The sequence below is a fragment of the Chaetodon auriga genome, chromosome 24, assembly GCF_051107435.1.
Source record: "Chaetodon auriga isolate fChaAug3 chromosome 24, fChaAug3.hap1, whole genome shotgun sequence".
NCBI lineage: Eukaryota > Metazoa > Chordata > Actinopteri > Chaetodontiformes > Chaetodontidae > Chaetodon > Chaetodon auriga.
Window position 1 is genome coordinate 6,428,618 of NC_135097.1, and position 25,043 is coordinate 6,453,660.

The window sequence follows — 25,043 nt, forward strand, 5'->3', positions numbered from 1 at the left end:
GCATGACTGAACGTGAGCTCCGTATTTCATGCAGCAAAAGGTCACATTCACCACCAATAAAAACACAGGAGACACTTTTAACATAACTTTTTGTTATTTTGTTAGTAAAGAATAATGTCATGGGTCTGTTCATGTGCTGTGGATTAGAATGGCTGATAATTATTTTTGCATTAAAAGCACAAACGTCAAACAAGTTTTTCCCGTCGCATGGGATCAGCACTTCCATTACATTCATATCTGTTCATTGTAGGCAAATACAGAACTCTGTTCATCCTAAACATCAGCAACTAGAGTTTGTTAAAAAAGTAAATACATTTTAAGATTGAATGCAGCAAAGTTTTTTCTTTTCATTATAAAAATGTTAAAGAAAGGAAATTAGCGTGAGCCAACTGAAATATGTTGTGCAGCTCAGTTTACTTTTAAGAGGAACTACCAAGAGGCAAAAAACAGAAGCTGGACATCCTCAAACTAGGTCTGCTCATATTGAACAGTGTCAACATGACCTTTCTGCACTTTTTCTATGATTAGAGTTGATGCCTTTTATAAAAGTGCAAGCCTTTTCGCTATCAGTGTGCGGGGCTTTTGTCACAGAGCAAGATTAGAAAGTAAAGCCTCCCTGGTTCTACGAAATGTCACAATTAGGTTTAAAAACTGTGATTCAATCCCTCGTGATGATGACGGCTGATGATGGACTCACTCTTCGTCTCACTTTGAAGGTTATCATCCTCATCCTGCTCTGTGCAACGTCCCCTGTTTCACATCAGCAAACTCTAAAAATAAGCATTTTTTTTCTTGCACAAAGGTTGTCAAAATAAAAAAAAGTAAAAAAAACTTCCAAAAGTAATGCACTTTTTGGTTGTGAATACTGTAAACAAGTCTGTGTGTTGTGTTCTGTCACATCAGCATCGTGTCCTTTAGGGCAGTGGATCCGCTCCATTTAGAGCGCAGTCTTATGAAATCTTAATGCACAGAGATTGAAAACCAAGTCTGCCGTCGTCTGTTTTCCCCCAGTCCCTTGTTGAATCTGATCAGTCATCAAGAGTTCTTTGTGAGCGGCGAGTAACGAGGGGTTAAAAAGCGATCTGTGGCCGTGCGCAACTACTGCTGATCACATCTGAAGGGTGACGATGACACAAGTGTTTGCTCAGCTCAGCATGAATAGGCAACGGAAAACTGTGATACTAGAGTCCCTTTATCTCCTCTGCAGCTCTGCTCAGTAGGTGGCGTCCACCGCGTTGATGTTGCTGTCCAGCTGGTGTCTGAACGACAGCCTGGCCTTGGTGGAGAAATATATCTGGGAGCCCCGACTCAGGCTTCCTGCTCCTTCGCTGTCACTACTCCAGGATGTCGTGGAGCACAGACGGGGCTTCATCTCCTCGATGGGAACTGAGGGGTGGAAGATAGGGACAGAGAGTCAGGCTTCATCAGGCTGTACTATCATGAACTGGCTGTTTACTTGGTCTCTGTTTGGTTTTCTAATAGTCAGAGTGTAGTTGCTCCTCACCTGCTGCTGGGGGGCATTGTCTGCTCTTGCAGCGCTCTTTACAGCGTCGGTAGAAAGGAAAACACTGCAGCATCTTCACACCCATTCTGGCAGGGATGTCTGTAGAGAGAGGGAAGTGAACAGAGACATGAATATAAGAGGGGGGCAAAAAATATGGTTGTTTTTAAAGCACAGGGTTCCCTTTGAGACTCACAAAATGGAGGTAAAACTGCGACAAACTTTCTCTTACATACATAATATGACAGTTTCCAGCATGCTCACTTCATAGCTTCCATTTAAGCGGCCTTATCACAATGACAGCATGTCTGCCCAGGCCTGCTGACAGCTCCTTGTCTCCTCACCAGGTCACAGTTTAATGGAATAAAGAGCCTGAACCTTCAGCAACGTGATAGCCTAATGTAAGCTGACAGTATAACTGAATGGCACAGTGTCCCAGCAACAAGCCAATCAGTCAGTATTTACAGTGCCATCATCATCCTCCGCGCCACCTAATCCTGGAAAAGGACGTCAACGAGCTCCTGCAGCCAGAGGAATTGTTAAGCCCTCGTCTGACAGCCCAACAGATTACATAGAGGTCATCTGATGTATGCAAGTTATGACTGGCCGGTACACGGTGCATGTCTCAACTGATGCCAAAGCTATTCTTTTCATTTTAAAAACATTAAAAGCTTTCATTTAACTCTGCAGCTACCGTAGATGTGAATCACTGAGCAACAAGTCAGTCTAATTCATAATTTCCCTGGAGGGCTGTTCCTCTGTGGCACCTCTGACAGATAAGATAAAGCCAGGTTGACGCGTAGCACTGAGATGTATTTACTTAGAGTGAAAAAAAGGTATTTATTTTAGTCTAATCAGGTTAAGAAATAGGTCAGATGAAATGGAGCAGAGAGGGTGATGGATCTCGACAGTTTCTATTGTGATTGTGCTTCGAGGTAAAAGAGGAGTTGAGTAGCTTCATTGTTTCTGCTGCAAATTACCAAAACTTTTATTAATAACCTTTACACGATTTAACATCAACAGCCGCAATAACGGCCGACTAAACAGTGAAATCACTCTTCTCCAAACACAAGCATAACACACTATATAAACCATTTCAAGCATCCGTCATCATTAAACTAAAATAGCTCTTGGGTGACGTTATAACAGAACAAACTGTAGGTGGGTGGTTTTACAGAGAACACATTGCAGTGTGTGTGAACTATCAGATTTACCTATTTTCTAAGAATTCATTAAAAACACTTTATAAAAGTGAGGCAAAAACAAAAAAAGTGGTACATCCTCTATCCAGGCAAGACCAGAGGCGTGGCCAAGGGTGGGACAACTACAAAGAGACAAAAAACAACCACAACAAGACACAAAGCAACTGCTAAGAGACACAAAACAACCACAAAAATACGCAAAATGATAATTAATAGATGCTCATTTTCTACAAGAGACATAAAGCAACCACAATGAGATGCAAAATGACCACAAAGAGACACAAAACGACAACGAAGAGATGCAAAATTTCTACAGAGAGATGCCAAACAACTACAAAGAGACAAAGAAGTCCACAAAGTGACGCAAAACGACAATGAAGAGACGTAAAATTTCTGCAAAGAGACACAAAACGACTACAAAGATACAAAAAAGGCTACAAAGTGACGCAAACTCACTACAAGGAGAAGCAAAACGAGACATCATAAGGCCCCAGTGAGATGCAAAACTACTACAAAAAGATGCAGAACAACTTTAAAGAGACGCAGAACAACTTTAAAGAGACGCAGCGTGTGAATAAAATCACCTGATTGGGAAACCCAGTGAGTGTGATAAAGCACTGAGCCCACTGTTCATTAATCACAGACAAGGATGTGTGTACCTGATGACAAACAGTAAAGTGATTGCAGCACCCCGGAAATCAGAGTTTGGCTCACATCTTCTTCCTTTTTTTCACTGTTTACTGCTGATTCCTCGCCCTGCTTGACTGTGAGCTTCACGGAGACGTGACAGCTCACACATATGCACTGCTGTAACACATTACAGGCAAGCCAGAGGGGAGACTCTCTGCGTCTCTGATTCCACAGTTTCTCTCTTTTTTGGGGGCATAAATTCACACAGAAAGCGCTTTTTTTTTTCTTTCTCCTCCATTTCTTAACTATCTAATGCACCTCCCTTCTCGTTTTCACACAGGTGTGGCTGTGAAATCCTATCCCATTTACAGACACAGTGAACCCATTATGTTTAGGTCAACAGGTAGAGGTTCTGCCTGTGATATGAGAACTCAGGGACAGTCCTGACTGACCACATTCCCCCCCCGGTTCCATCATACTTTCACAGAAATGACCAATTATGTGTGTACTCATAACTCAGCGTGCACATTTTTCTCATAAAAACAAGCGTGCATGGCGGTTCCGCACACACACACACACACACAATGTTACGGCCCTGGTCAGTGGTGAGGAATTTTAGGCCCAGATCATGATTGGCTGTGGGGGTCTGGCAGCATGCAGCAGCCTGGGAGCCTGGAGGAGAAAAACAACCTCAGATGGCAAAAACACACACACACACACAAACATACTCAGGAAGCTCAGACAGCACTCACACTGACCAGAGGGAAGGAAAAGCAGAGGAAGAAGAAGAGATAGATGGGAGGTAGAGGGTGGGATGAGACAAGAAGGAGAAGATAGAGACAAAAATGCAAAAAATGAGGCCGGGGAGGGTCAAAAAAGGGAGATATCTGAAAAGATCTGAACTTGTGACTTGACCTGATTTTCTGGCCTGAGCATCGAGCAGCACCTGAGTAATGTGGTTTCACTCAGTCAATGGTGGCTCGCTGATGTAGCTGACAGTTGCGCAATCCTTCCAGGGAAACGTCAGTAAGTGGCTTTTGGCTTGCGGTTTTCATAATTTTTGAGCGCATGTTTGTGCATGTGTGTGTTTACAGGGAACCGAGCAAGAGTTAAGCAACCTAAGTGTTTGCCAAGCACGATCTCTACAAATTCTCCCTTCAAACATCAGTCAGAGCTCTCTCCCTGCAGTCCGCACTCAGCCTCTTATCTGATTTGTAAACAGTGTTAAAGCAAGCAGCAGAGCACATACGCTTACAGTGACGTGATAACAATCTTCCCACAGCTCCACATTTCCTCCGAGCGCCCCTTTTGCAGTCGGTCTCTGAGGCTTTATGAGGAGAAAAAAAAAAGCACAGTACTGTGTCGCTGCCCTCAACACAAAGCCTCACACAGGCCTGCCAGGCTGGATGACGCACACAGCACTCTGTGCATGTATACCTGCACAAGTGTGTGTGTGTGTGTGTGTGTGTGTGTGTCCATTAATAGCAGTATACAATCTGCTTTGATTCATATTCATCAATGGATAAAGCAGCTTTTAAGGTGTTTCCTCAGAGCTTTAATACAACAGAGAGACCAAACAATGGCAGTAATTTTGATTATTGTCAATGCTTTAATACACTTTTAAGGTACTTTTACTTGTATGCTGCTTAATACTTCTACTTGACTCCATTTATTTGACAGTTACTTTACTGATGAAGACTTTGCAAACAAAGCACATAGCTTTTAATGTATGATGTGTAGTTGAAGTAGTTCAAATTAGCTTCACCTTGACCAGCTACACAGTTAAGATGCATCTTAATGAATCAAGAAAATAATCCAGGATTATGATGTATGTGCAAGTAGAGCACTGAAAGGGATCATTCTGCAAAATGAGCATTTCTGATACTGAAAGTTCGCATTCACGATCGTGTCTTGACGCTTCCTGACGCTGTGGCCTGACTGTCTGCTTCTGGAGGGCAGTTGGTCCCAGCAATACCCAGCAATACGTCAAAAAGTATTAGACGGTAATTGTAGAAGTGAAGCCGTTGTAAAAGTTAAATGTTGCATTTGATTTCCACTGTAATGGACACAAATGTTTGGCCAACACTAGCTGTTCCTCCAGCGTCACCCCTTGTCCCTGTTGGAAGATGAACTAAGTACTGCAAAGGAGGGCTGAAAGAATGACGTTAGGATGAGATCTTCTGATCTCCCAAAAAACCTGATTATTTCACCTTCAGCTAAAAGAAAAATCACAGTATCCCCGCCCTTTCCTGATCCTTGAATAATTTTCTTAGAGTCCCTAACCTGCAATTGAGTACTTGAGTATTCCACAGTGGTGACGCCACTTTTACGTAAATAAAGACACTAAGCACTTCCTCCATCACAAATTTTATCACATTTGGCTAATTAGTACAAATTTACTCAACAATTTCACGTGCTTTTGTCAGATGCGCGTGCACGGCTTGTAGGCCTCTGTGCGCGTGCAGGCGGAAGGTTGAATGAGCTGCTCCAGACGGGATAATCTGAGCTTTCATCTCGAGGACTACGCATCACTTATCTCCTCTCTGTCTCCAAGAATAATCTAATGAAGACGTGCTTGTTTACATATGCGAAGTGACAGACGTGGAAACTCCAATTATCTGCTTATTTAAACGCGAAGCAGAGCCTGGAGGTGCTACATTTGCTTTAAAGTTCCGTTATTCTAACCAATCAGTGATGCCAATTAAACTGCCCGACTGGGCAGTTAAAGAGAATAACAGGCGATTTATTCAAGCGTGCAGAACAAAGTTTGACAAGTGGTTTCCACTACACAAAAAAGACAGCATACCAGACAGGCTTATTAATGAGCAGGGAACCCTCCCACTGTCACACCTCCTGCTCCAAAACCAAAAAAGCAACCCTTACACTTAAGCTGTTTTGATAAAAGGACCACATATTCATCCAAAGTCCGAGCTCGACCCTTTTTATGTGCTTCAACAGAGCCAAAGAGGTCCCGCGCTGCATTGAGAAAGTCCTGTGAAATCCTTTTTATTTGAGGTTCAAGTGAGTTAAATGGCGTTACCTACCTGGTGAAATAAACTTAGATAATGGTTATTCTTGAGAAGATCCCAGCTGAAGCTACTCTCTCTTCATCCGCGTCCTCTTGTCGTCTCCTTCATTAAAATGTGTGTCCTCGGAGCGCGTCCTCAAATGCGCGCCCTGATGCGTCCTTGTTGGCAGTTTGGAGAGGTTTCTGTGGCGCGGAGCGACTGAACTTTAAATAGCTAATCCCTGGTGCATGGTGAGTTGACACGCCTGCTTTCTCTCGCCCTCACTCCGCCTCTCCTCCTGCCTGCTCTCCCTCCCTCCCTCCCTCTGGGCTCCCAGCTCTCCTCTCCTCATTTGCTGCCTCTCACCCATCCCACATACAGCGCGCACGTAGCGCACACACTTCCTCCTGCGCGGCTCCGCGTTGCTTTGCCTGCACCTCAGTCGCATATTTGTTGATACAGATAACACAAAATTTGATCAGAAATAGCTGCTGCTGTATAAATAGCCCCTCTTCCTTGAAGTGGACACGTCATGTGTGGACACTGATAACAGGCAGAAATCACTCAGTCAGATCAGGCATCAGGGTGATCTGACCTCCTAAACTATGATCAGCAAGATGTAATCTCATTTTAACAATAGACTCCTTAATTCTCATTGGCTTAAAATTGCATTAATCACTGATGAGGTGATGTTTTCACCTCTTTCTGATTCATGTCAGGACTTTTTTCGTTCCTTCGGAGAGGTCAGAGGTCGCCATCAGCTGTACATTTTCAAATTTTAACTGTTTAGAAACTTAGTTTGCTTCTTTCTTTTTCTGTTTTGTAAAGCAAAACAAATACTATTTTTACATGAGCGGCCTTGTAAGTATGAAAGATGCTAAAGAAAAAAACAAAACTCCTTAGTTTGCATCAGGAAACGGTCATGGTTTAGGTTAAAATAAGGATGTTGCCATTACATATGTGACATAACTTAAACATGTTATGTAAATGTTGACTTTTGGTGTCACATGAGACATGAAGAGTGGCCTCCTGGGTGAAAGTCCTGTATTTGTTTGCAAAATAAGGGGTATTACCATTATGCTTATTAGCATTATTATGGGATTATGCAGTGCAATTAATGTTACACGTCTAAAAAATAACAGAATCACAATGGGCTCAGTGAAACATGTTTTTAAAGGAGATATCTAAAATATCCACACTTAAATAACGAGAGGAAGGTCGGCGTGTTGGATTGGTGTTTACATACCTTCAGCTGAACGGACGCTCGCTTCCCAACTCATGTGGACAAAAATCCAGTGAGTGTTTCTTATTTAACCAAAACCAAAAACAAAACTTCATGACCCTCACCACGGCGTCGGAAGAATGCAATCCAGTTTTTTGTGCTTGTTTCTGAAGATGCGACTACGAGGCAGAGATGTTCGAGCAGCGAAGGGAAGGGAGACCTAGTTGTGGAGGAAATCCCTGCGTATCCTGTTAGAGTGAGAGGGCTTTAATCTGAAGTGGATCAAACCTACCAAGAAGAATTAACAGACAACAGTCGCAGATTTCCCTCAAGACCCGCCTCATGACACACAGAGGATACACTCACTTTCATTTCCTGTTCAGCCGATTTCTTGTCCGTGCAAATGTACCGACGACATGCAGAATCCATGCTCATTCTTTGAGAATCCTTTCCTGGCTTCGTCAATGAGGCCCAGGACCCCCACTGATATGGGCTCCTATCCCGCCCCATGCACTCCACACCTGCACATATTCTTCAGATGTTATACTTGATCAGTATTTTTCACGTTCCATCGTCTTCGTTTCAAACAACATGCAGGTCTTTTCATTGAAAAACAGGTGCATGTTTTCTAAAAGTATATTTCATATTTTGTATTTTTGATTCTTGACTTTTACTTTTTTTCTCTTTCCTTTCTTTACTGTTTACTGTCATGTACCAAGATAACAAGGCAAATTCTTTGTGTGCAGAAACTTACTTGGCATTAAACCTGAAACACAATATAATGGCAGAAAACACAAACAAGTAGTCACTCGTTCCTTGGCTTACGTCCACCAAATATCAGGGAGATCTGTTCAGTGTTTTGAGCTGTCATAACCAGAGTCATGCAAGGTAACAAGAGGCATACACATAACCCTCTTGCAGGCGTACATTATGCTGTCGAGGAATAAGGGTGCCACTTCCTTGTCATCAGCACCTTTCCCTGCAGAGCCGGTTGCAGCTTGCTGGCTGAGGCTCATGTCTGTATGCAAAGTGCAGTACGTGCACATGGTTTATGTCAAAATACCTCACATTGCATCGTGTCAAAACATCAAGCTGTGTTTCGCAGAAGTCGCACCCAAAGCCAGAATGTGACGCGGCTCATGGTTGTAAACTTGTGCCGGCATGAAGCTGGAAAATGAAAGTAGTATGACAGTTGTGAGCAACAATATGCATCCGTACCCTCTCTGTAAAGACAGATGCAGAGTCATGGACAGAGGAAACCTCAGCTTTCTTGGCCCATTTGATGGTTTATTGCTGTTTATTAGCTTCCAGTGTGTGCTTAAGGCTTATGGAGGGCAGTGGATGGATTTGTCCCGGTGGAAATGTACCCAGATGAGTTCTCAGAGTGAGTCTGCGCCTGCTGTCACACAGACTGTTTCCTGGGTGATTTCGAACCAGCAGGCGTATTTCTTAAGCTGGTTCTGGACTGTGAACAAGCAGCAACGGGGACTTACCCACAAAGATTAGTCATTTTTCTCACTTTGAATTCAGACAGGAATCTTTGTCAGCTTTGTTCCATGTAATGAAAATATATATGTGGATACACGTTTACAGGTTGGAATCAGATCAGGCTGAAATAACAGAAGTTATTCGAGTCAGTTGCAACATTACACAAAATAATACAATTAATGGGTGATTCATAACTGTGGCTAACCAATGATTTATGATTCAAAAGCGCACAGATGTTAGAGATCATTATTAGTCTGCTTTCTTTATTCTACGTCTCATCCAAAAATGTGTTTAGTTGGTGTGTTTGAAGTGTTTGATTATGTTCACTTTTAATCATAGTGTAACTCAAAAAACATACTCAATAAGTACTTTCAAATCTTGCATTTGTCTCAATGTTATTGCAAAGGTTATATCTCCAGCTCCAACTCTCTGCCATCTGTGTGAATGTTCACTCTTACCCACAAAGATGTGCATGAGTATTTATGCAATACGTGCATGTGCGCACTCACATGTCCAGATTTACACCTGTGGATGTGGGTGAAGGGCCGACATACTTTGGTTCAACATTGTCCCTAATTTGATTCTCTGTGGATGATTAACAGCAGCAAAGTTGGATCATAACAGTTTTACAGAGTTAATCACAAAAAGGCATCAAACCAGTAAAAGACTGATTTTCAAATTCTCGTCCCCCTGCCGTGATAAACCCTCCCCGATTCTCATTTCATTAGCTGAAACTTATGACAGTGAATTAAACAGCAGCACTTTTCTTTTTTTGTCCAACAGATTGCAAACTTGCACTGAGGTTAGTGTCATGCCTTCGCAGAGAGTCAAGTGGCGCCTCTGCGGTGTCACCTCCGTGAGTTCAGACACTCGTTCCTCTCCTTGTAAGGTGACAAGTGTCCCTGCCAGTGGCTCCAATGTGATTATTAGCTTCCTGTGAGCGCACGAGGAGGCTCAGATATCAGGGACTGAACCACTCCCACTGTCCCATTGGCCTCAAGTGCCATTGTGATATCAGACGCTTTGAGCTGGGGGACAATTTGGGTGGCGAGTGGAGAGCGGTATTGTCATACTACTGACATCATGCCCTGTGAATTTTTGCCCCTCTGGTAATTTAATCCCTCAGTGCCACTGCTCCACTGGCCGAGAGACAGGAATAGAAGCGCCGTGAAGGTGCAGGAAGGACGAAAGAGCAAGAGGCAGGAGATGGTCAAAAGTAACCCGTCCGTAATCTAAAAATACTCTGTGTGAGGACATCCATTAAAAGATTTTGTACATGGATTTAGTAATGGTTGTGTGAGGGGAAATGTAGGTTGTTTTGGGTAAAAGAATTTGTCCAAAAAGAAAAAAAACTGTAATAAAGTCTCACGAAATAGAGCTTTCCAAATGAAGTGCCAAAACTAAAAATTGTGCTCAAGTAACATCCTGGATAATCCTAAAATCTGTCGCTCAAAGCGGCCTTGCCCAGAATTATGCATAACTTTAAGCCTTAATATAATTTAAATGAATGACTTATACCCCCGTACAACATGGAAATTAGCTGTAAAGACCATAACTGTTTTTTGTTCCAGGCTGTAAACACGTTTATTTCTTCTGTAAAGTTAGGCATTTTAACATGGGGGTCTGTGGGGATTGACTCGCATTTGGAGCCAGCATCAAATGACCTCTGTGTGTGCGCAGTCACACCCACCGCCTGCAATGTTCACGTCTCACTGAAAATATATAACATGGACAAAGATGCAAAGATGCCCAGTCTGTCCAGCCACAAAGTCACTCTCCAGCCCTGATATCAAAAATATTTCAAGATAAAGGCATCAAATTAAGATACTGTGTAAACAAACTAAAATCAAGTCACTGCAGGATCAAACCAGTTTAGTCCCCTGTGTGAGTGTTTACATGGCCCCCACCCCAACTCCCTGTTTCTTGTTCCCCTCCTTCTCCCCGAGACATCCAGACATTTCCACACCCAGAGTTTGTTGATTTTGTTGTTGGAGTTGGCATGCTTCTGTGGAGCCGGGACCAGGACTGGCTGGCTGAGGTCGCTCATGGCTGGTTCCAGCCTCTGTCACCAGCCTGTCCACACAGCATTTCAAGCTTCATTACCATGTTTTCACATCATCAAGAAAAATCCTGACATGTTTACTGTTCTCAGTGATTACATTAATCCTGAACGCCACGGGGGAAGGAGTGTAATCACGCTTGTATCCTACGCAAATCAGCTGATAACACTGGGTGTAATAACTAGACAGTCTGAGGGCGAAGGGCAGACTGGCTTTACTTCTCAGAGAGCAAGAAAGCAGCGAAACTGAGAAAAAAAGAAGGGTGTGAAATGTTTTTGGAAGGCGAACTGCACAACACTTTAATAATATCTTCACTTCACTGGTTATTTTACCCCAAAAAACATGGCCACATTACCTAAATAATACCTAAAAGTACAATATTGACTTCTGTCGGAATATGTAGTAACATTGATTTTAATTAGTTTGATAATAAATATTCACATTATTTTTATTATTTGCAGTTCCTACTTGATATAGTAAAATGATTCTGTTTTACTAGGTTTCTGTCAGTCTACTCTTAATAAATTGTGGATATCAATAAACCAATATGATAAATCAATTAGCCTGACATGTTTTTACAACTTATGACAATTGAAAAAATGAGTTAGTCTCACAGAGGAAGAAAATTATGTGTTTGAACTTACACAGGTGTGTGTGGCGATCACCTATTTTTGTGAGAACTACGTTTTTCTGGTCGTTGACCTGAAAAACCTTCACCCATCCATTTGTGTGTCTCGAGGGATTTATAATTTCTGAACTGCCCGAATGTGTAAGCGCTCACACCACAAACAAGCTCGGAAAACATGTCTGAAAATGTCATTTGCGGAGACTCGTTGAGGTCACCGACCACTCTTTTTTTTTTCCTTTGATTCCTTCTTCAGCTTCTCTCACTTAGCAGTCTAGCACTCGATCTTCACCAGATCTGTTTGTGTTCTTTTCTCTTTTCTTCTTCTCCCGCTGTGAGCTTATGGTTGCTGGAAGCAAAATTAATGTAAATAAAGAGGTGCAGCCTAAAATATGGCAACCACTACCCAGGATGCAATGCAGCATGTCGTCTTTGCCTGTTCTCTATAGCATTCCTGCTCACTGGCTAGTTGGTTTTTGGTGGCAAAATAGAAAATAATCACATGACCAAATATGTGAAGCTTCCTTCTTGTGTGTGACTTGATGTAACCTGCTGGACCTCTCCACCCGCTCCAGGTGGAGCAAAGCTAGTGGATTTTGTCCAGTGCTACACTTTGTCTGGCTCACATGTACGCTGCCGTTAAGCAATAATGCAAAAAAGAAACAAGTGACGCTACGTCTTGTTGGTAATAATGTGTGCTCCAAGTGTAAACTATCATGTTTAAGGGTTATATGATAATATAGTGGCAGTAACGCAGGTGCTGTCAGCATCTTTGAGCGAATGTTAGCCGAGCAGAAATTGCAACCACTTTAAGATCTGATGAAGAAGCTCCGTCTTCATACTTTTCAGGTGATCCCTCCGCAAAATGCCACTTTTCATATGGCTGACTATCAGTGCAGTGTGTTGAGCGATTGAGTCAAATCAGTTAATCTATAGGGCGCATTTAAGAACAACACCAAGGTGCTTAACAGAGATGAGTGAATGTACAATCAGATAATCAGAAAGAAATTCAGTTTAAAAGCTGATTTCAGACTTGCTGACTGGGCTGTGAATAAACAGCCTGCAGACCTGCTGAATGTACCTGACTGTCTACTTTGTGGCTTGGCTTGGGTCATTCGTGGTGCGGCTGGCATAATTACTGGGTTGTGGACGCTGCTGAGTTATCACTTACTGCCTGACTCTGTGCCACCGGCTCCAGCATGACTGTTGCTTTTAAATGATGCTGTGGTTGTGGGTGTGCTGAGGAGATTTCAACCACGGTTGACCTACAGATGAGAAAAGTTAACGAGGAGCACAGGCACCCCGCTGTAGTAATACCACTTGCATTAAAAGCTTTTACCGCCATGCACAGATTGTTTTAGGACACTGTCCTGCTCTGTTCTCACTGGCCTGGTCCAGACTGTCCCGTTTTGCTTTGTGTCGCCCTGTTTTTCCCTTCTGCCTCCTTGTTATTCCAGTCAAGCATAAAAAAAGATTAAGCACAGAGGAGGGGCTCAATTTTGGGAAGGGGGTACATGTCTAAATAATGGCCTCAGTGCAGGGTTTAAACAAGTGCACAGGCTGAATATAACAAAGAAGTTTGTCCAGTGGCCATCTCTTTTTGTGCTTTTGTGTGTCATCTTCTCTTCTTCCTCTCCTCTCTATATCTTGAGGAACCCTACAGTCTTACATCAGTGTTTGTCTGCAGCAGCTCTGAACATCACTTTCTTTGCCTCCCCGGATTCTTTCAGAGGGGCTACGATTTGCATGAGAAGTGGCTGAGACTGGGCCCCCTTCCCGTTTTCCTCCCTTTGTCCCAACGTTCTTTTATTCTGAATTCTTCTCACTTATGCTCCTTCCTCGCTTTGTGCTGTGCATTATATAAGAGAGCCGCATAACACCGGCCGATCGCTGAGCTAAGACGGTCGCAGCATTGTGCGCAGGCCTTATTTCCACATCCACAGCTACATAATTTCCCCTCCTTGTGAGAACAGATTGAAAGATATGTTCACCTGAAATTTGCAAGGAATTGTAATCAGTCTGTCACTGAAAACGTGTTTAAGCAGAAGAGGACACTGTTAATGAGGAGACGAGGCCACTGAAGCACATCTAAATGTATTTATCTGTACTGCCCAAAGACTTTGGCTTTGAGCAACAGCTTTGGGTGATTTGGTCTCTCTCAAGAGACTGTACCTATATTTACCTGGGTGCAGCTCTGCAACAGGCTTTTAACTTTAAAGTTAGGTAACAATTACCACGAAGCAGCTCCATGGCAACAAAAGATTATGAGCTTAACCTGCACCTATGCTAACAGGCGCTGCTGGTCCAGAATGTGTACTGTTTATGCAGCTGCAGTGCTCACAGTGTCCACAGGGGGCATTCCTGACCTTTGACCTTGTCTGGACTCGCAATCATCCTGTTAGATCTGGCTGTCTGGCTGCAGGGCACAGCATGAGGTGAGCAATTGACAGAGATCCTAACAGTGATTCTGCGTAAGTTCCTCAACTGGATAGTCAGAGTTACAGAGTGACACAGTTGGTGCGAAGCGATGCAAGAAAAAAAGACAGGAAGGTTCACACAACAACTGATGAGGAACATAAGTTTTTAATGCTACAAATCACACAGAACTGATAGAACATCTCTGAAGAATTTCACTAATTACACATGAATCCAATCACAAAAACATGGCTCAAAAATAATATATAATTTTTTAATTTATCATCTCTTATTGTGTTGCCACATTCAAGCGATAGTATACACAAAGAGGCACATGAATTATTTACAATTATTGCTTTGATCCATGCATGTATGTCTTCAAACTTCAAGATTGAAATGAGTTATTAATTCAGTAATTAATGAAGAATTCAGTGAAAAATAAGTCAGGCAACAAACAAAAAACAACAGCTAGAATCTAATTCATAGCCTGTAATAATGGAGTAAGGCTTTGATATATAATATATATATGATATATATTTTAAAAAATCCATCAACGACACAGATGTGGAACAAAAGCATCACAGTATCAAAAGAAAACCCCTACATGTTTCATAGAGAAGTTTCCTTCAACGTGAACGCGGGGAAACAAGTGAAAAGCAGAAGAGCCTCCTGGGCCTTGAAGGTGGGTCACGACCAGGCGATCTTCCTCACTTTTACAGTCCACCTTCATCCTGCAATAGGACAGAATTCACATGTTCATGTCATGTTTGGGACAGGAAGCAGACGACTGACAGAGCTCTTGCTTAATGTGAGCATCATGTTAATGAGTAGACACCTGATGATACATTACACATATGGATGTGTCTCTGTTTCCTGGGGGATGTGAGAAGAGTAGTGCAATAAGTCGTGTTTTAGCCACAACGTTTGCGATCTCAAATTCTTTTCTTCAAACTCCAAAAAAACTTATATCCCTTATTATTGTGTGCATATGAAATGTGTTTGAGTCTATATGCAAGCCAGCTGTCCTCACTGCGTGTTCAACCATGTGCTGAATCTGAGCTTAATCTTCAACCAGTTCAAAAGTTATAAATGATCTTTGACCTCTTTCAGTTTTCCTGCCAAGCTGCCGGTTGATTTATTACACCGTTATGGAACCAAATGAGTCATCATACTGTGCCATGTTCAATATCAGAGAACTTTAAACAGATCTAAATAATAATAACAATAAAAAAGTTTAAGAAAGAAAATTAACAGGAGAAGCATCCTCAGCATTTTCTGAATATAAAAATTTGTCCAATTTTATTTTTAACAACTCCGTCCAGTGGATCTTGATGACGTCTGAGGTTTGAACCTTTAATCTCTGCATTTGATTTTGGATTTTGAAGCGTTTGCAGCCACTAATTGCACTGACTAAAGTGGAATTCCGTCAAAGAACACTTGGACATTATAGGAAACACACTTATTCACTTTCTGTCCAAGAGTTGGATGAGAAGATTGGTACCACTCTTATGTTTGTATGCTAGATTTTAAACTACAGCCAGTTAGCTTATCCATGCAAAAATATTCAAAACAGAGGAACCAGCTCTGTCCAAAGGTGACAAAATCCACCTGCACCTCTGCAGTTCACTAATTAACTTGTTCTGTGTCTTGTCTGTGAATCCACACAAAAGTGTAAAAGCAGCACAATGTGGTCCCAAAACGTCAAACCTTTCCTTCAAATGAACACTGAACCTTCTTCCTGTTTGATGGTGCAACTGTTACCACAGTCCCACCCAGTCTATCCTCCTTGCGCCCATATTATCAACACAGGATTAAACGACAAAACCTTTTTCCATTTCCTGTTTTCCACCTGTGGCACACCTAATATAAATTCAGAATTGCAATCAAAACAGCACTAAATCTGTAGGAGGTTGCTATAAGGCCAAGGCTGGAAGAATAGCTGGCTCACTCCCAGCACCCAAACCAGTTATTACTCAACATGTTCCTTCACGTTGGATTGGTCCAGTTTCATAAAATTGTGTGTAGCTCTCATGACCTTGCCTGCTCAGAGACACTCTTCAAGACTCGTCATGTCATTTTAAAGACTTTTTTAGAGGTAGAGATTCAGGATTTGTCGACCTACATCTTTTCTTTCACGGCAGTCCCCGCAGACGCATCCCAAGCAGCCGTTGATCACCTGGATGCCGCAGAGCAACAGCTGCAACAACCCCACGGCCAGCAGCATGGAGAAGAGGACGACGTGCCACATCACCACGTTTTTAGGGCTCTCACAGATTGTCCATAGAGTCTGGTTTGTAAGGTAGCTTTCCCTGTAAGCAGAACAGCAGCAGAGAGTAAGCATTGTCCAAGACACACACAGCATTAATGAAAATATGCGTGAAGCAGGCCAAGTTTGGGGTGCAGGAAGAAAAAGTGCGATGACTGAGTTGAGGAAATATGTGTCAGAGTAAGACGGTGAATGGAACAAGTGAGGAGTGGAGAAAGAAAGCACATGGAAAATAACAAGGAGAGGGATTTAGAAGGTCTTGATGACGTCTGGAGGCTTGTTGGAGAAAAGTGACATTTGCTAACTTTTCTGACTTTCCTGCAAAATCTGCCTACCAGCACATCTGAAGCTCACTAATTAACATGATACATCTAGTTTGTTTTAAGTGTAAAGAGGACACATGATGTAGTTTTATTTGGACAGGCTAGCCGTTTGCCTCTGTTTCCAGTCTTTGTGCTAAGCTAATCGACTTAGCTGTAGCTTTATATTTACTGTGCAAGCGTTCGTGTGGTATCGATCTTCTCATTTAATGCTCAGCCAGTATTCACCAAATATTTAACTCTTTATTTAGAACAAATGGTTGGTATTGAGAAGCCCTGAAAGCCCTCAAAAAACTGGAAACGTTCAACATCTACAGGTACAGATGGGAAAACTCTGCTGAAGGCTATGTAATACGATTAAAAGCTCCCAAACGGCTGATAAATGGACCTTACAGGGGTATTACTTTGTCATGTTGTGATTATTTTAACAAATAATGACACAAGTCCATATATTTTGCAATCTGAAAACCTTGAAACCTCTTTGCAAAGGAGACCTGGCCACTAAAATATACAAAGTAAATTTACTGTACAATTTACAACAGTCTTGAAAGGTAAAAGAGATATCTGCTTCCTCAATTTAAAGTATAACTGTTGGACTAAATGAATGAGTGACTCCAGTTTGTTCACCGTGCACAGTAACGGACAGTAAACAGGATAGCAGAACCCCTCACAGAAAAACAGAAACACAAAAAGGGGAAATTGAGGTTTGCTGGAGGAAAGAGCTTGAAAATGAATATCCTAACATTCGTTGTGTAATCAAACTTGGTTCCCTGCCTTTAAACATGTGTGCCCTTTATACTGCTGGCCTCATGGAGAGCAATAGCCTCCATATTAACAACATGCTATATTTATTAACATCTGTCCAAATTCCCTGATGGGGCTCTATCAGGTGACTCACTTTTACATGAGCTTGTAAGATGCCTCGTTGGTGCCAGTCGTGTTATCCTCACACCATTAGGACTTTGGCTGTTCTTTATTATTAGTCATATGGTTTGAGGTCAGCGTGGAGCTGAAGTGCACTCAAGCAGCCGTTCCTCAACAGAAAAAGCCCGGCCTCATAATTTACAGCTTACCACGATGTGGGATCGAGCTAAAAGCAGAATTTCCCTCCATGCACTGAAACGGATTTACATCGCAAGAAGGCTATGAAAGAAGAGTTTTAGTTAACTCTGAATTATCAGTCTCATGCTACAGAAACAAAGTGCTGGTCCAGCCTGCCACCTACTGGATTTTTAAAAATATTACATTTTTTATTTTCACAATCAGGAACTGAAACTTTTCTGCAGCTCTTGCACAGACAGTAAAAATTAGAGGTAACAGAGAAGTGCAGAGACACATCGATAAGACGAGGAGGGCTGACTAAAGTTATTCTACGGCGTCACCTACACGCTGAGGAAAAGTTAAACACATGTGAGTGATGGTGAGAGAAGTACTCACATCTCTGCAAAGGGTTGTGTCCAATCCTCGCCCACCTGACACATGGGTCCTTCAGCAAGACCGGATGAGGATACACCGATGCAGTAGATGGCTCCAACCACACCGAAAGCAGAGCAGAACACAGAGTTGAGCATCTGAAAGAAAGATGCCAAAACATTTTAATAATCTCAACCAGTAAAGTAACTGAAGTCATTAAATCAGTGTAGTGGAGTGAAAAGTACAATATATGCCCCGAGGAGTAGCACAGTAAAGTATAAAGTAGCAAAAATGGAAGTACTGTACTCAAATACAGTACTTGAGTTACTTTCCAGTATGCAATGGAAGAGATTCATAGGCCTGCTGTAAAACATATTAAACAGTTCAAACTTTAAATAACTAATTACAGAACAGTAAATATGAATTTAATAACAATGGCACTGTCCATATGGTGTATGGCCAATAAAATGTACATGATTCTAGTTTGTCCCTCTGTCTTTGGTGTGACACCGCCCTCGCCGGTGCCTTTTACCACCCGTCATTATCAGTCCAGTCCCTACACGAGCATGATGGAAATCTCTTAAATTACTTTACGCACCCGGCAACGATTGCCACAGCACCCTGCTCCGCAGCAACCCTTGCCCCCGGCCCTGATGGCTGAGCAGCTCGGACACAACATCTGAAAAGAGGAAAATAGAGATGATGTTTTCTCATTTATCACGCAAGACATGCGACTAGTGATTAGTGTTTTAAATGCAAGCCAGAGTTTCTTAAAAGCCTTTAATACAGAGATATGATGTGTGTGTTTGTGTCTACACACGTCTATCTACTGTACACACTGCAGTTGTATGTATGTGTGTGTGTGTGTGTGTGTGTGTGTGTTCTCCTATCTCCTAAACCAAATATTTGTGAATCCTGAGTGGAGTTTTACTCTCTCGTCCCAGCAGGCAATGACATCCACACAGTTAGCAGTGGGAAAAAATGTCCTGCTCGCTGTAATCTCACAGTGATAAAGACTCAAAGGTCCGATCTGTTTATGAGATTACATTTCAGACTGACTCTTTATTGTCGCTATCAGACTGTAAATTGTCAAGACGATGTCAGTGGAAATAATTACGCCTGTTGTGTGCGTGTGTGTCCTTGGTGAGCAAGTGCAGGCGATCAGAAGATCATTTATTCAAGTCACAGCGATACCACAGTGTAAATATACCATTACAAGTAAAATGTACCACAAGTATCAAAAGTACTCAATAAAAAAAAGGCTGAGAAATTGGTGAGATGCTGTTTTTCATTATGTTTCTATACTGTATTAAACTGCAGGTCGAATTTTAATCTTGTTTGAGTCAGAGCTACTTTTGTACATATTGGATGATTTAAGCTGTAACAGTGGATTAATTCACTGTATGTTTTGTATCTATGTGAAATATTTGGGCTGACAAATGAATATAGTGTAGTAAAAAGTATTTTCCTCTGAGTCATAGTGGATTTGAAGTATGAAGTGGCCTCAAATGGAAATACTCGAAATACAAGTGTCTTCAAAATGTGCTTGAGTCTGTTTGTTTCAAGGATTCTTAACGAAAATCTTGCTTAAAATTAGTTTAATTTTGAAGATGTCTGAAGCTCTGCATATACATTCATTCATGGCTCTGACAGCCGAATATTACTTTAAAATACTGGGACAGATCCAGTTCTGGGTATTTAACTCTAAAATGAGAAAAGAATTTGACAAATTTATGTTATACTTCTAAAAAAAAGTTGTATAATTATTCCCCCAAACCAATAAAAGCATTGACAGTTTACACAGCTAATGAGTTAATGAGTGAAAAAAACAATAAAACAGACCATAAAACATCAAACCAGACTTTGTAGGTGCACACAGATCATAATCCTTTACTCACAAAGAGGCCTCCTCCGATGAGCCCCCCCATGAGCCAGACCTGGGTGGAGATGTTTTCGGTCTCCTGTTTCTCCCCATTAGGGAAGAACAGCAGCAGGTTGGCGATCATGCAGATGAACGCTGAAGGCAGGAGGATCAGGCCCACCAGGCGGGAACACTTCCCTGTACAACACATGGTCTTCACCTTTTCTTTCGGCTCGTGTGCTGCTGCCTCTCCTTCTCTGCTCTCGCTGTGAGTGTCTTGTCCTCGCTTTAAGTCAGGAGGAAGGCAGCGAAATGTGGACGAAACAAAAAAAGGAGGCGCATGAGCTCACGCCTCTCGCGCTGTCAAAGTCAAACACAGCCGGCGACATTTACAGCAGGAAGTAGAGAGGGAGCAAAGGCCAAGTATTGGCGTGGCTGCCTGCAGTCCGATTTCAGACCTGTGCTTCTCCTCACGGGTCTCTGGTCAAAATGAAAACAATCAGCGGGGAGAAACAAACTGCTCCTCTACAAGTTAAAATGCAGGACGAACATTAAACCTGTTTATGAGATTACATCATTTATTCACTCTTAATTGTCGCCGTCAAACTTAATTGTCAAGATGAGTCAGTGGAAACGATCACGCCTGCTGTATGCCTGTGTGTCCTTGGTGAGCCGGAGATCAGACCAAAAGTTTCCCTAAAAGGCAATATTAGATCATTTATTCAAGTCACAGCGATACCACAGTGTAAATATACCATCACAAGTAAAAAGTACCACAAGTATCAAAAGTACTCAACAACTCTGGGGTGAGGGGGGGGGTGTTTAGCTGACTATGACTAAATGCAGACAGACGCCCTTTGATACCTGCTCATGATGATATCACTCTGTTTCATCTGTTTATGACTGAATGCAAACACAAGTGAGGGTTTGGCCTGATACAAAGAGCCAGTGTAACGACCTGATGCAGTGTGAGGTGCTGAAATGAATGATCCTGTGTGTGCAGTCACCATTCTACACATTTCGCTTGTTTAAATTAACAAAACTGTACTTATACGACATCACGTGTCTTAGTAAGGTGTCAGGCCACCGGAGCAGCTGCAGTGGTTTTGATTCTACAAGTATCTGGAGCTCTAACGGAGGGATGACCACCATGCATCCAGAAGATATTCCCTCATTTGGTTTTTGATGATGGTGGCGGAGAGCGTCGTCTAACATGTCGGTCCAGAATCTCCCACAGGGGTTGAGACCTGGTGACTGAGAAGTGGAGCACGTGTGGAACACAGCCAGCTTGTTGCTCTGCTCAGCTGTATTCTTAACAGTATATGATTTTATATATATTTGTCATATTCTAACAGATATTGGTATTAGACAAAATCCTTACTACAATAATTTTGTGATTAGGATTTCAGCTCTACCGTGGAAACAAAACATGCCATGATATTACATTAAAACATACCAAATAAAAAGGTGGTTTAAGGGCCAAAATCTTAGGGGCCCTAAACGCCTCAGATTCACTGTTTGGCAGTTAGATTAATTGCACATTTGTCTGGTACTATGCACCATTAAGGGTTGCTATACACGAAGGATAACAGCCTTAATGTTGTTCCTGCATGTTATAATATCTTTATTATTACAGGTCTGCTTACATGGTGCATATTCCTAAAGAATATATATATTTAATTAAATCACCACAAACTAACTGGGCAGGTAGTCTTCCAGCAAGGGAGTACTGGTTGATTTCCAGCCACAGTCTGCTGTATGCAACAAGACATATAGACTGCACAGAGAGTAGAAGGAACAAAGGGTCAATAGGCCATAAATGTTTCAGTTTCGTCTGTAAACAGTCATCTGGGATACTGAGGGCACATCCTCAATTTCCTGTGTCATCTCACCATTTTCCCCTTGTCACCACGCAGTTCCTTTGGGTGGGAAATTCATGTTTTCTCAAGCCTTAGCTTCAGGCATACAGCATTTACACCTCCAATATGCAGAAATTCCCCATCTCACGGCTCATTTCACCCACCCCTGCAGAGATTCTTGACATCAGTGTTTTTGCCACGGCGGTCACACCCCTGCATAACATTAATAGATGCTAGGCTGCATCAAACGTTAGGTGAAAAATGGTTTTCATGCTCCACAGACTCTTGAATTTTCATGATTTTAACAGTGGAACCAAGCGCACTGTTTTCTAAGTGAGACTATGGAGGAGCTTGCACAGCTGCACACAGTTTCGTAATAATCTAATTCTCAATATATGTAATTGTACTTTCACTTTCTGTGCATAGTTTGCATGGCATAACATGCACTAACCGGACTGTCCTGTTCACTGCTGACCTCACTATCAAAGCATCAGCTCGTAGAAATCCCCAGTTGTTCCAATAAGTGTCTCCTACTTAAGTCATTCGACTAAGAGTTCGAGGAGAGGAAGCAATGGCAGGCAAGTGTGTTCTTTTATAACAGCATAGAAATGTGTTTGATGAGCTGAGACGGTAAAAGCCTAAAGGATATACTGGTCTCTCAAATATGGATGTTTTGAAATTTCATCACTGATTATCTCTTGATCAATACCGCACATCATGTTGCAATATCTGCACTGCGTTATTTGTGTGTACTTGTGTCTGAAAAAGCAGTGCACAATTCTGACATTTAATACAAAGAGGGGTGTAAAGCTGTCTGGTTCTGGACCAACGCTTTGATTAAAACATCCAACACGATTCCAGTAAATGGTCTGATCATGTGTTTTTTAATAATCAACTCCTCCAAAACATGGGAGACACCCTGACTTTCACTTTTGGATTCAGTCTGAATACAGCAAAAAGAGAATAATAATAAAAACAATGTTAATATTCCGTTTATAAGAGTGATAGGATTTAATACCTGCAATCTGATCAGTGGGACAGCTGAGACTTGTTTTCCCGTCTTCCTTCCTCCGTGCTGTATTTAACCTTAAAGGTAAATTCCCATTTTTGATTTTAAACCAAATACATCTAAGTTCCAGTTCCAGTCCATGGATGTTCTTAGCCATGCTCATGACTCCAGTGATGGAAATGTCTGTCTGTTGGTTGATTGGTCCACCACTTTGGCTCAGACTGAAATATCTCAACAACTAGTGGATCTAAATTTGTGCAGGCATTGATAATCCCCAAAGGACGAATCCCAGTGATTTTGGTGACATCCAGAATTAAAGGTTTGCTTGGCAGGAAGTGTCAGTTACTGCATGTAAGCAAACAGTTTTTGGTGCAGCTTTGACGTTTTCGTACCTGCCTTTTTATAAAGTCCCAACCTCACCTGCGCCCTGTTATTGGCTGCGCACCATCTGACCAGAGGCTGCAGCCCAGAAACATCCTGAAAGCAGCACTTAGCCTTTAGCTGAAAGCACCATTGCGCCTCACAGCCTCACACAGCTGCTAGCATGTCTTAGTCTCACTTTGTAATTTCTATCTGTTATATAAAGTCACAAAAGCAATGAATGGGCAGCTTGCCAAACAAAGATTGCCTTGCACTTCAAGTTATTTTATGTGTTTTATCTTGTTAGCTGCATGAGTCCAATGATTCCAATAAAACACTAAAGTTGTGCTCTTTCAGTGGTCCATCTATCATAAAAGATGAATGACTTTATCTCATCAAGTATATAAACTGTGGGAGAATAATGCTAGTCTCTATATTTGCTCTTTAGCTCCGTCCACAGGACACCCAGTGACATTAACTGTGGGTACCATATGGAGGTTTCAATTGCAGCCTCCACCACCCGGACCCCCAAGATTATCAGGTGAGCATAATAAAAACACAGCTGCCAGTTTACCAGGTAGGCTACCCATCAAAAACTAATGGAGTCTAATACAGCAACCCTGCAGTAAATCATGCCTTCAGCTCCAAGTTGAAGCTCATTTTCCAGGCTGTAATTTGTGGTCATGTTGAATTATACTGTGTTAAACTGACAGGTGTTTTTTTTAGGCATGTGCAATCTGCCCTTGAGTGATTAAAACATGTGGGGAAACATGCTAGACACTCCTCTCAATGCAATGCAGTTCATCAGCAAAAAAAACAAAACAAAACCCAACAGCAATAAACTACAGCCTCCAAAAATAAACCGTTAAATTAAATCAGCACATCAGCTACAGTTTAAACAAACCGAGCATTATGACCTTCAGGGAGGGAGGGTTTATTGCAGCGCTGTAGCTTGCTGCACCTAATGAAGTGGTAAATGTGTAACACATTTTAGTTCCAAAACAAACCAACAAATAGATAAAAATACAGATGAGACATGCTGTAAATCATGTTCTCAGAGTAGTTTACATTACTGTATTCTTACAAACATCCAATTTTAGTCATATTTGCATTTTTTTTTTGCCAATTATTAGATCTTAGTTTGGTTACGGTTACAGTTGCACTCATGTTTTGATCCTTTCATTTAATTTAATGTAACTGTATTGAACTTTTCAAAACAAAGTTAGAAAGTGCGTCACTAAAAAAACAGACATTTCTCACATTTTTAATGCAAAAAAAATTATTTTATGCATGACTTAAAATATGTGATTACTTACACATTACCAGTTTGAATCTGGCTTTTATTCAACTCTCACCCGTAGGTGCAGTTACAGCAGGATGCGCTGTCTTAACTCTGGTACGAGTCATCTTTGGTCAGTCCTCTCTTTCTTCAACATGATGGTTCACTGTATTGTCTTAAACAAGCCTCCGTTTGTAACTATGCATCGCTCTGGCCACCATCTACTCCCACAGGGGTTGTCTATTTCAATGAGTGCCCACAGCAACCAAACATTCCCAACTACCTGTTAGGTCTGGCTTTGATACCCCTGCTCATGATACCATTCGTGACCCTCCCCTGTGAGAGCGACGCAGCTCAGCCACAGGAGCACCCCAAGGGCCTCAAAGCCTGCCTGCTGTGTTTAATATGCCTGTTCTTCTACATATGGAACCTGGCAGGTAAGGGTGAGAAATATCACAGCTGTGATCTGATTGGCTAATTGAAAAACTGCAGCTGAATGTTTTTGTCCCACAGGTGACATGTGGG

General features: G+C 41.9%; 2 protein-coding genes and 1 long non-coding RNA gene across 4 annotated transcripts; 1 reads left to right on the top strand and 2 right to left on the bottom strand.

The window, feature by feature from the left end:
- Positions 1–72: 72 nt before the first annotated feature.
- Positions 73–7,718, bottom strand: LOC143316976 (uncharacterized). Of its 2 annotated transcripts, none has more exons than XM_076724852.1 (3): positions 7,588–7,718; positions 1,505–1,603; positions 73–1,386 (listed from the first exon to the last, which is right to left on the bottom strand). In XM_076724852.1, exons 1-3 carry the CDS (start codon positions 7,619–7,621, stop codon positions 1,214–1,216), a joined length of 306 nt encoding a protein of 101 aa, XP_076580967.1. In that variant the 5' UTR covers positions 7,622–7,718; the 3' UTR covers positions 73–1,213. The 2 variants fall into 2 exon arrangements, with proteins under 2 accessions (XP_076580967.1, XP_076580968.1); XM_076724853.1 differs by lacking the exon at positions 7,588–7,718 and adding an exon at positions 6,378–6,817.
- Positions 7,719–14,773: 7,055 nt separating this feature from the next.
- On the bottom strand, positions 14,774–20,222 carry tm4sf5 (transmembrane 4 L six family member 5). The gene is made up of 5 exons (XM_076725527.1): positions 20,049–20,222; positions 18,749–18,829; positions 18,175–18,308; positions 16,274–16,460; positions 14,774–14,882 (listed from the first exon to the last, which is right to left on the bottom strand). The coding sequence occupies exons 1-5, from the start codon at positions 20,220–20,222 to the stop codon at positions 14,865–14,867; spliced, it is 594 nt and encodes a 197-aa protein (XP_076581642.1). The 3' UTR covers positions 14,774–14,864.
- A 3,463-nt stretch (positions 20,223–23,685) lies between these two features.
- LOC143316746 (uncharacterized) lies at positions 23,686–24,922 on the top strand. Its single transcript, XR_013076602.1, has 3 exons — positions 23,686–23,780; positions 24,601–24,651; positions 24,752–24,922. It is a non-coding gene; the product is annotated as an uncharacterized LOC143316746 (long non-coding RNA).
- The last annotated feature ends 121 nt before the right edge of the window (positions 24,923–25,043 follow it).

What these genes read in the sequence shown, in the direction of transcription:
- LOC143316976 (XM_076724852.1), bottom strand. Translation starts at nt 7,621, where the DNA reads ATGAGTTGGGAAGCGAGCGTCCGTTCAGCTGAAG. An exon ending in GAGCGTCCGTTCAGCTGAAG is followed by an intron (nt 1,604 to 7,587) that starts GTATGTAAACAC and finishes CTCTCTCTACAG; the next exon opens with ACATCCCTGCCAGAATGGGT. An exon ending in ACAATGCCCCCCAGCAGCAG is followed by an intron (nt 1,387 to 1,504) that starts GTGAGGAGCAAC and finishes TCCACCCCTCAG; the next exon opens with TTCCCATCGAGGAGATGAAG.
- tm4sf5 (XM_076725527.1), bottom strand. Translation starts at nt 20,222, where the DNA reads ATGTGTTGTACAGGGAAGTGTTCCCGCCTGGTGGGCCTGATCCTCCTG. An exon ending in GCTGTGGCAATCGTTGCCGG is followed by an intron (nt 18,309 to 18,748) that starts GTGCGTAAAGTA and finishes TCTTTCTTTCAG; the next exon opens with ATGCTCAACTCTGTGTTCTG. An exon ending in ACACAACCCTTTGCAGAGAT is followed by an intron (nt 16,461 to 18,174) that starts GTGAGTACTTCT and finishes TTCTGCTTACAG; the next exon opens with GGAAAGCTACCTTACAAACC.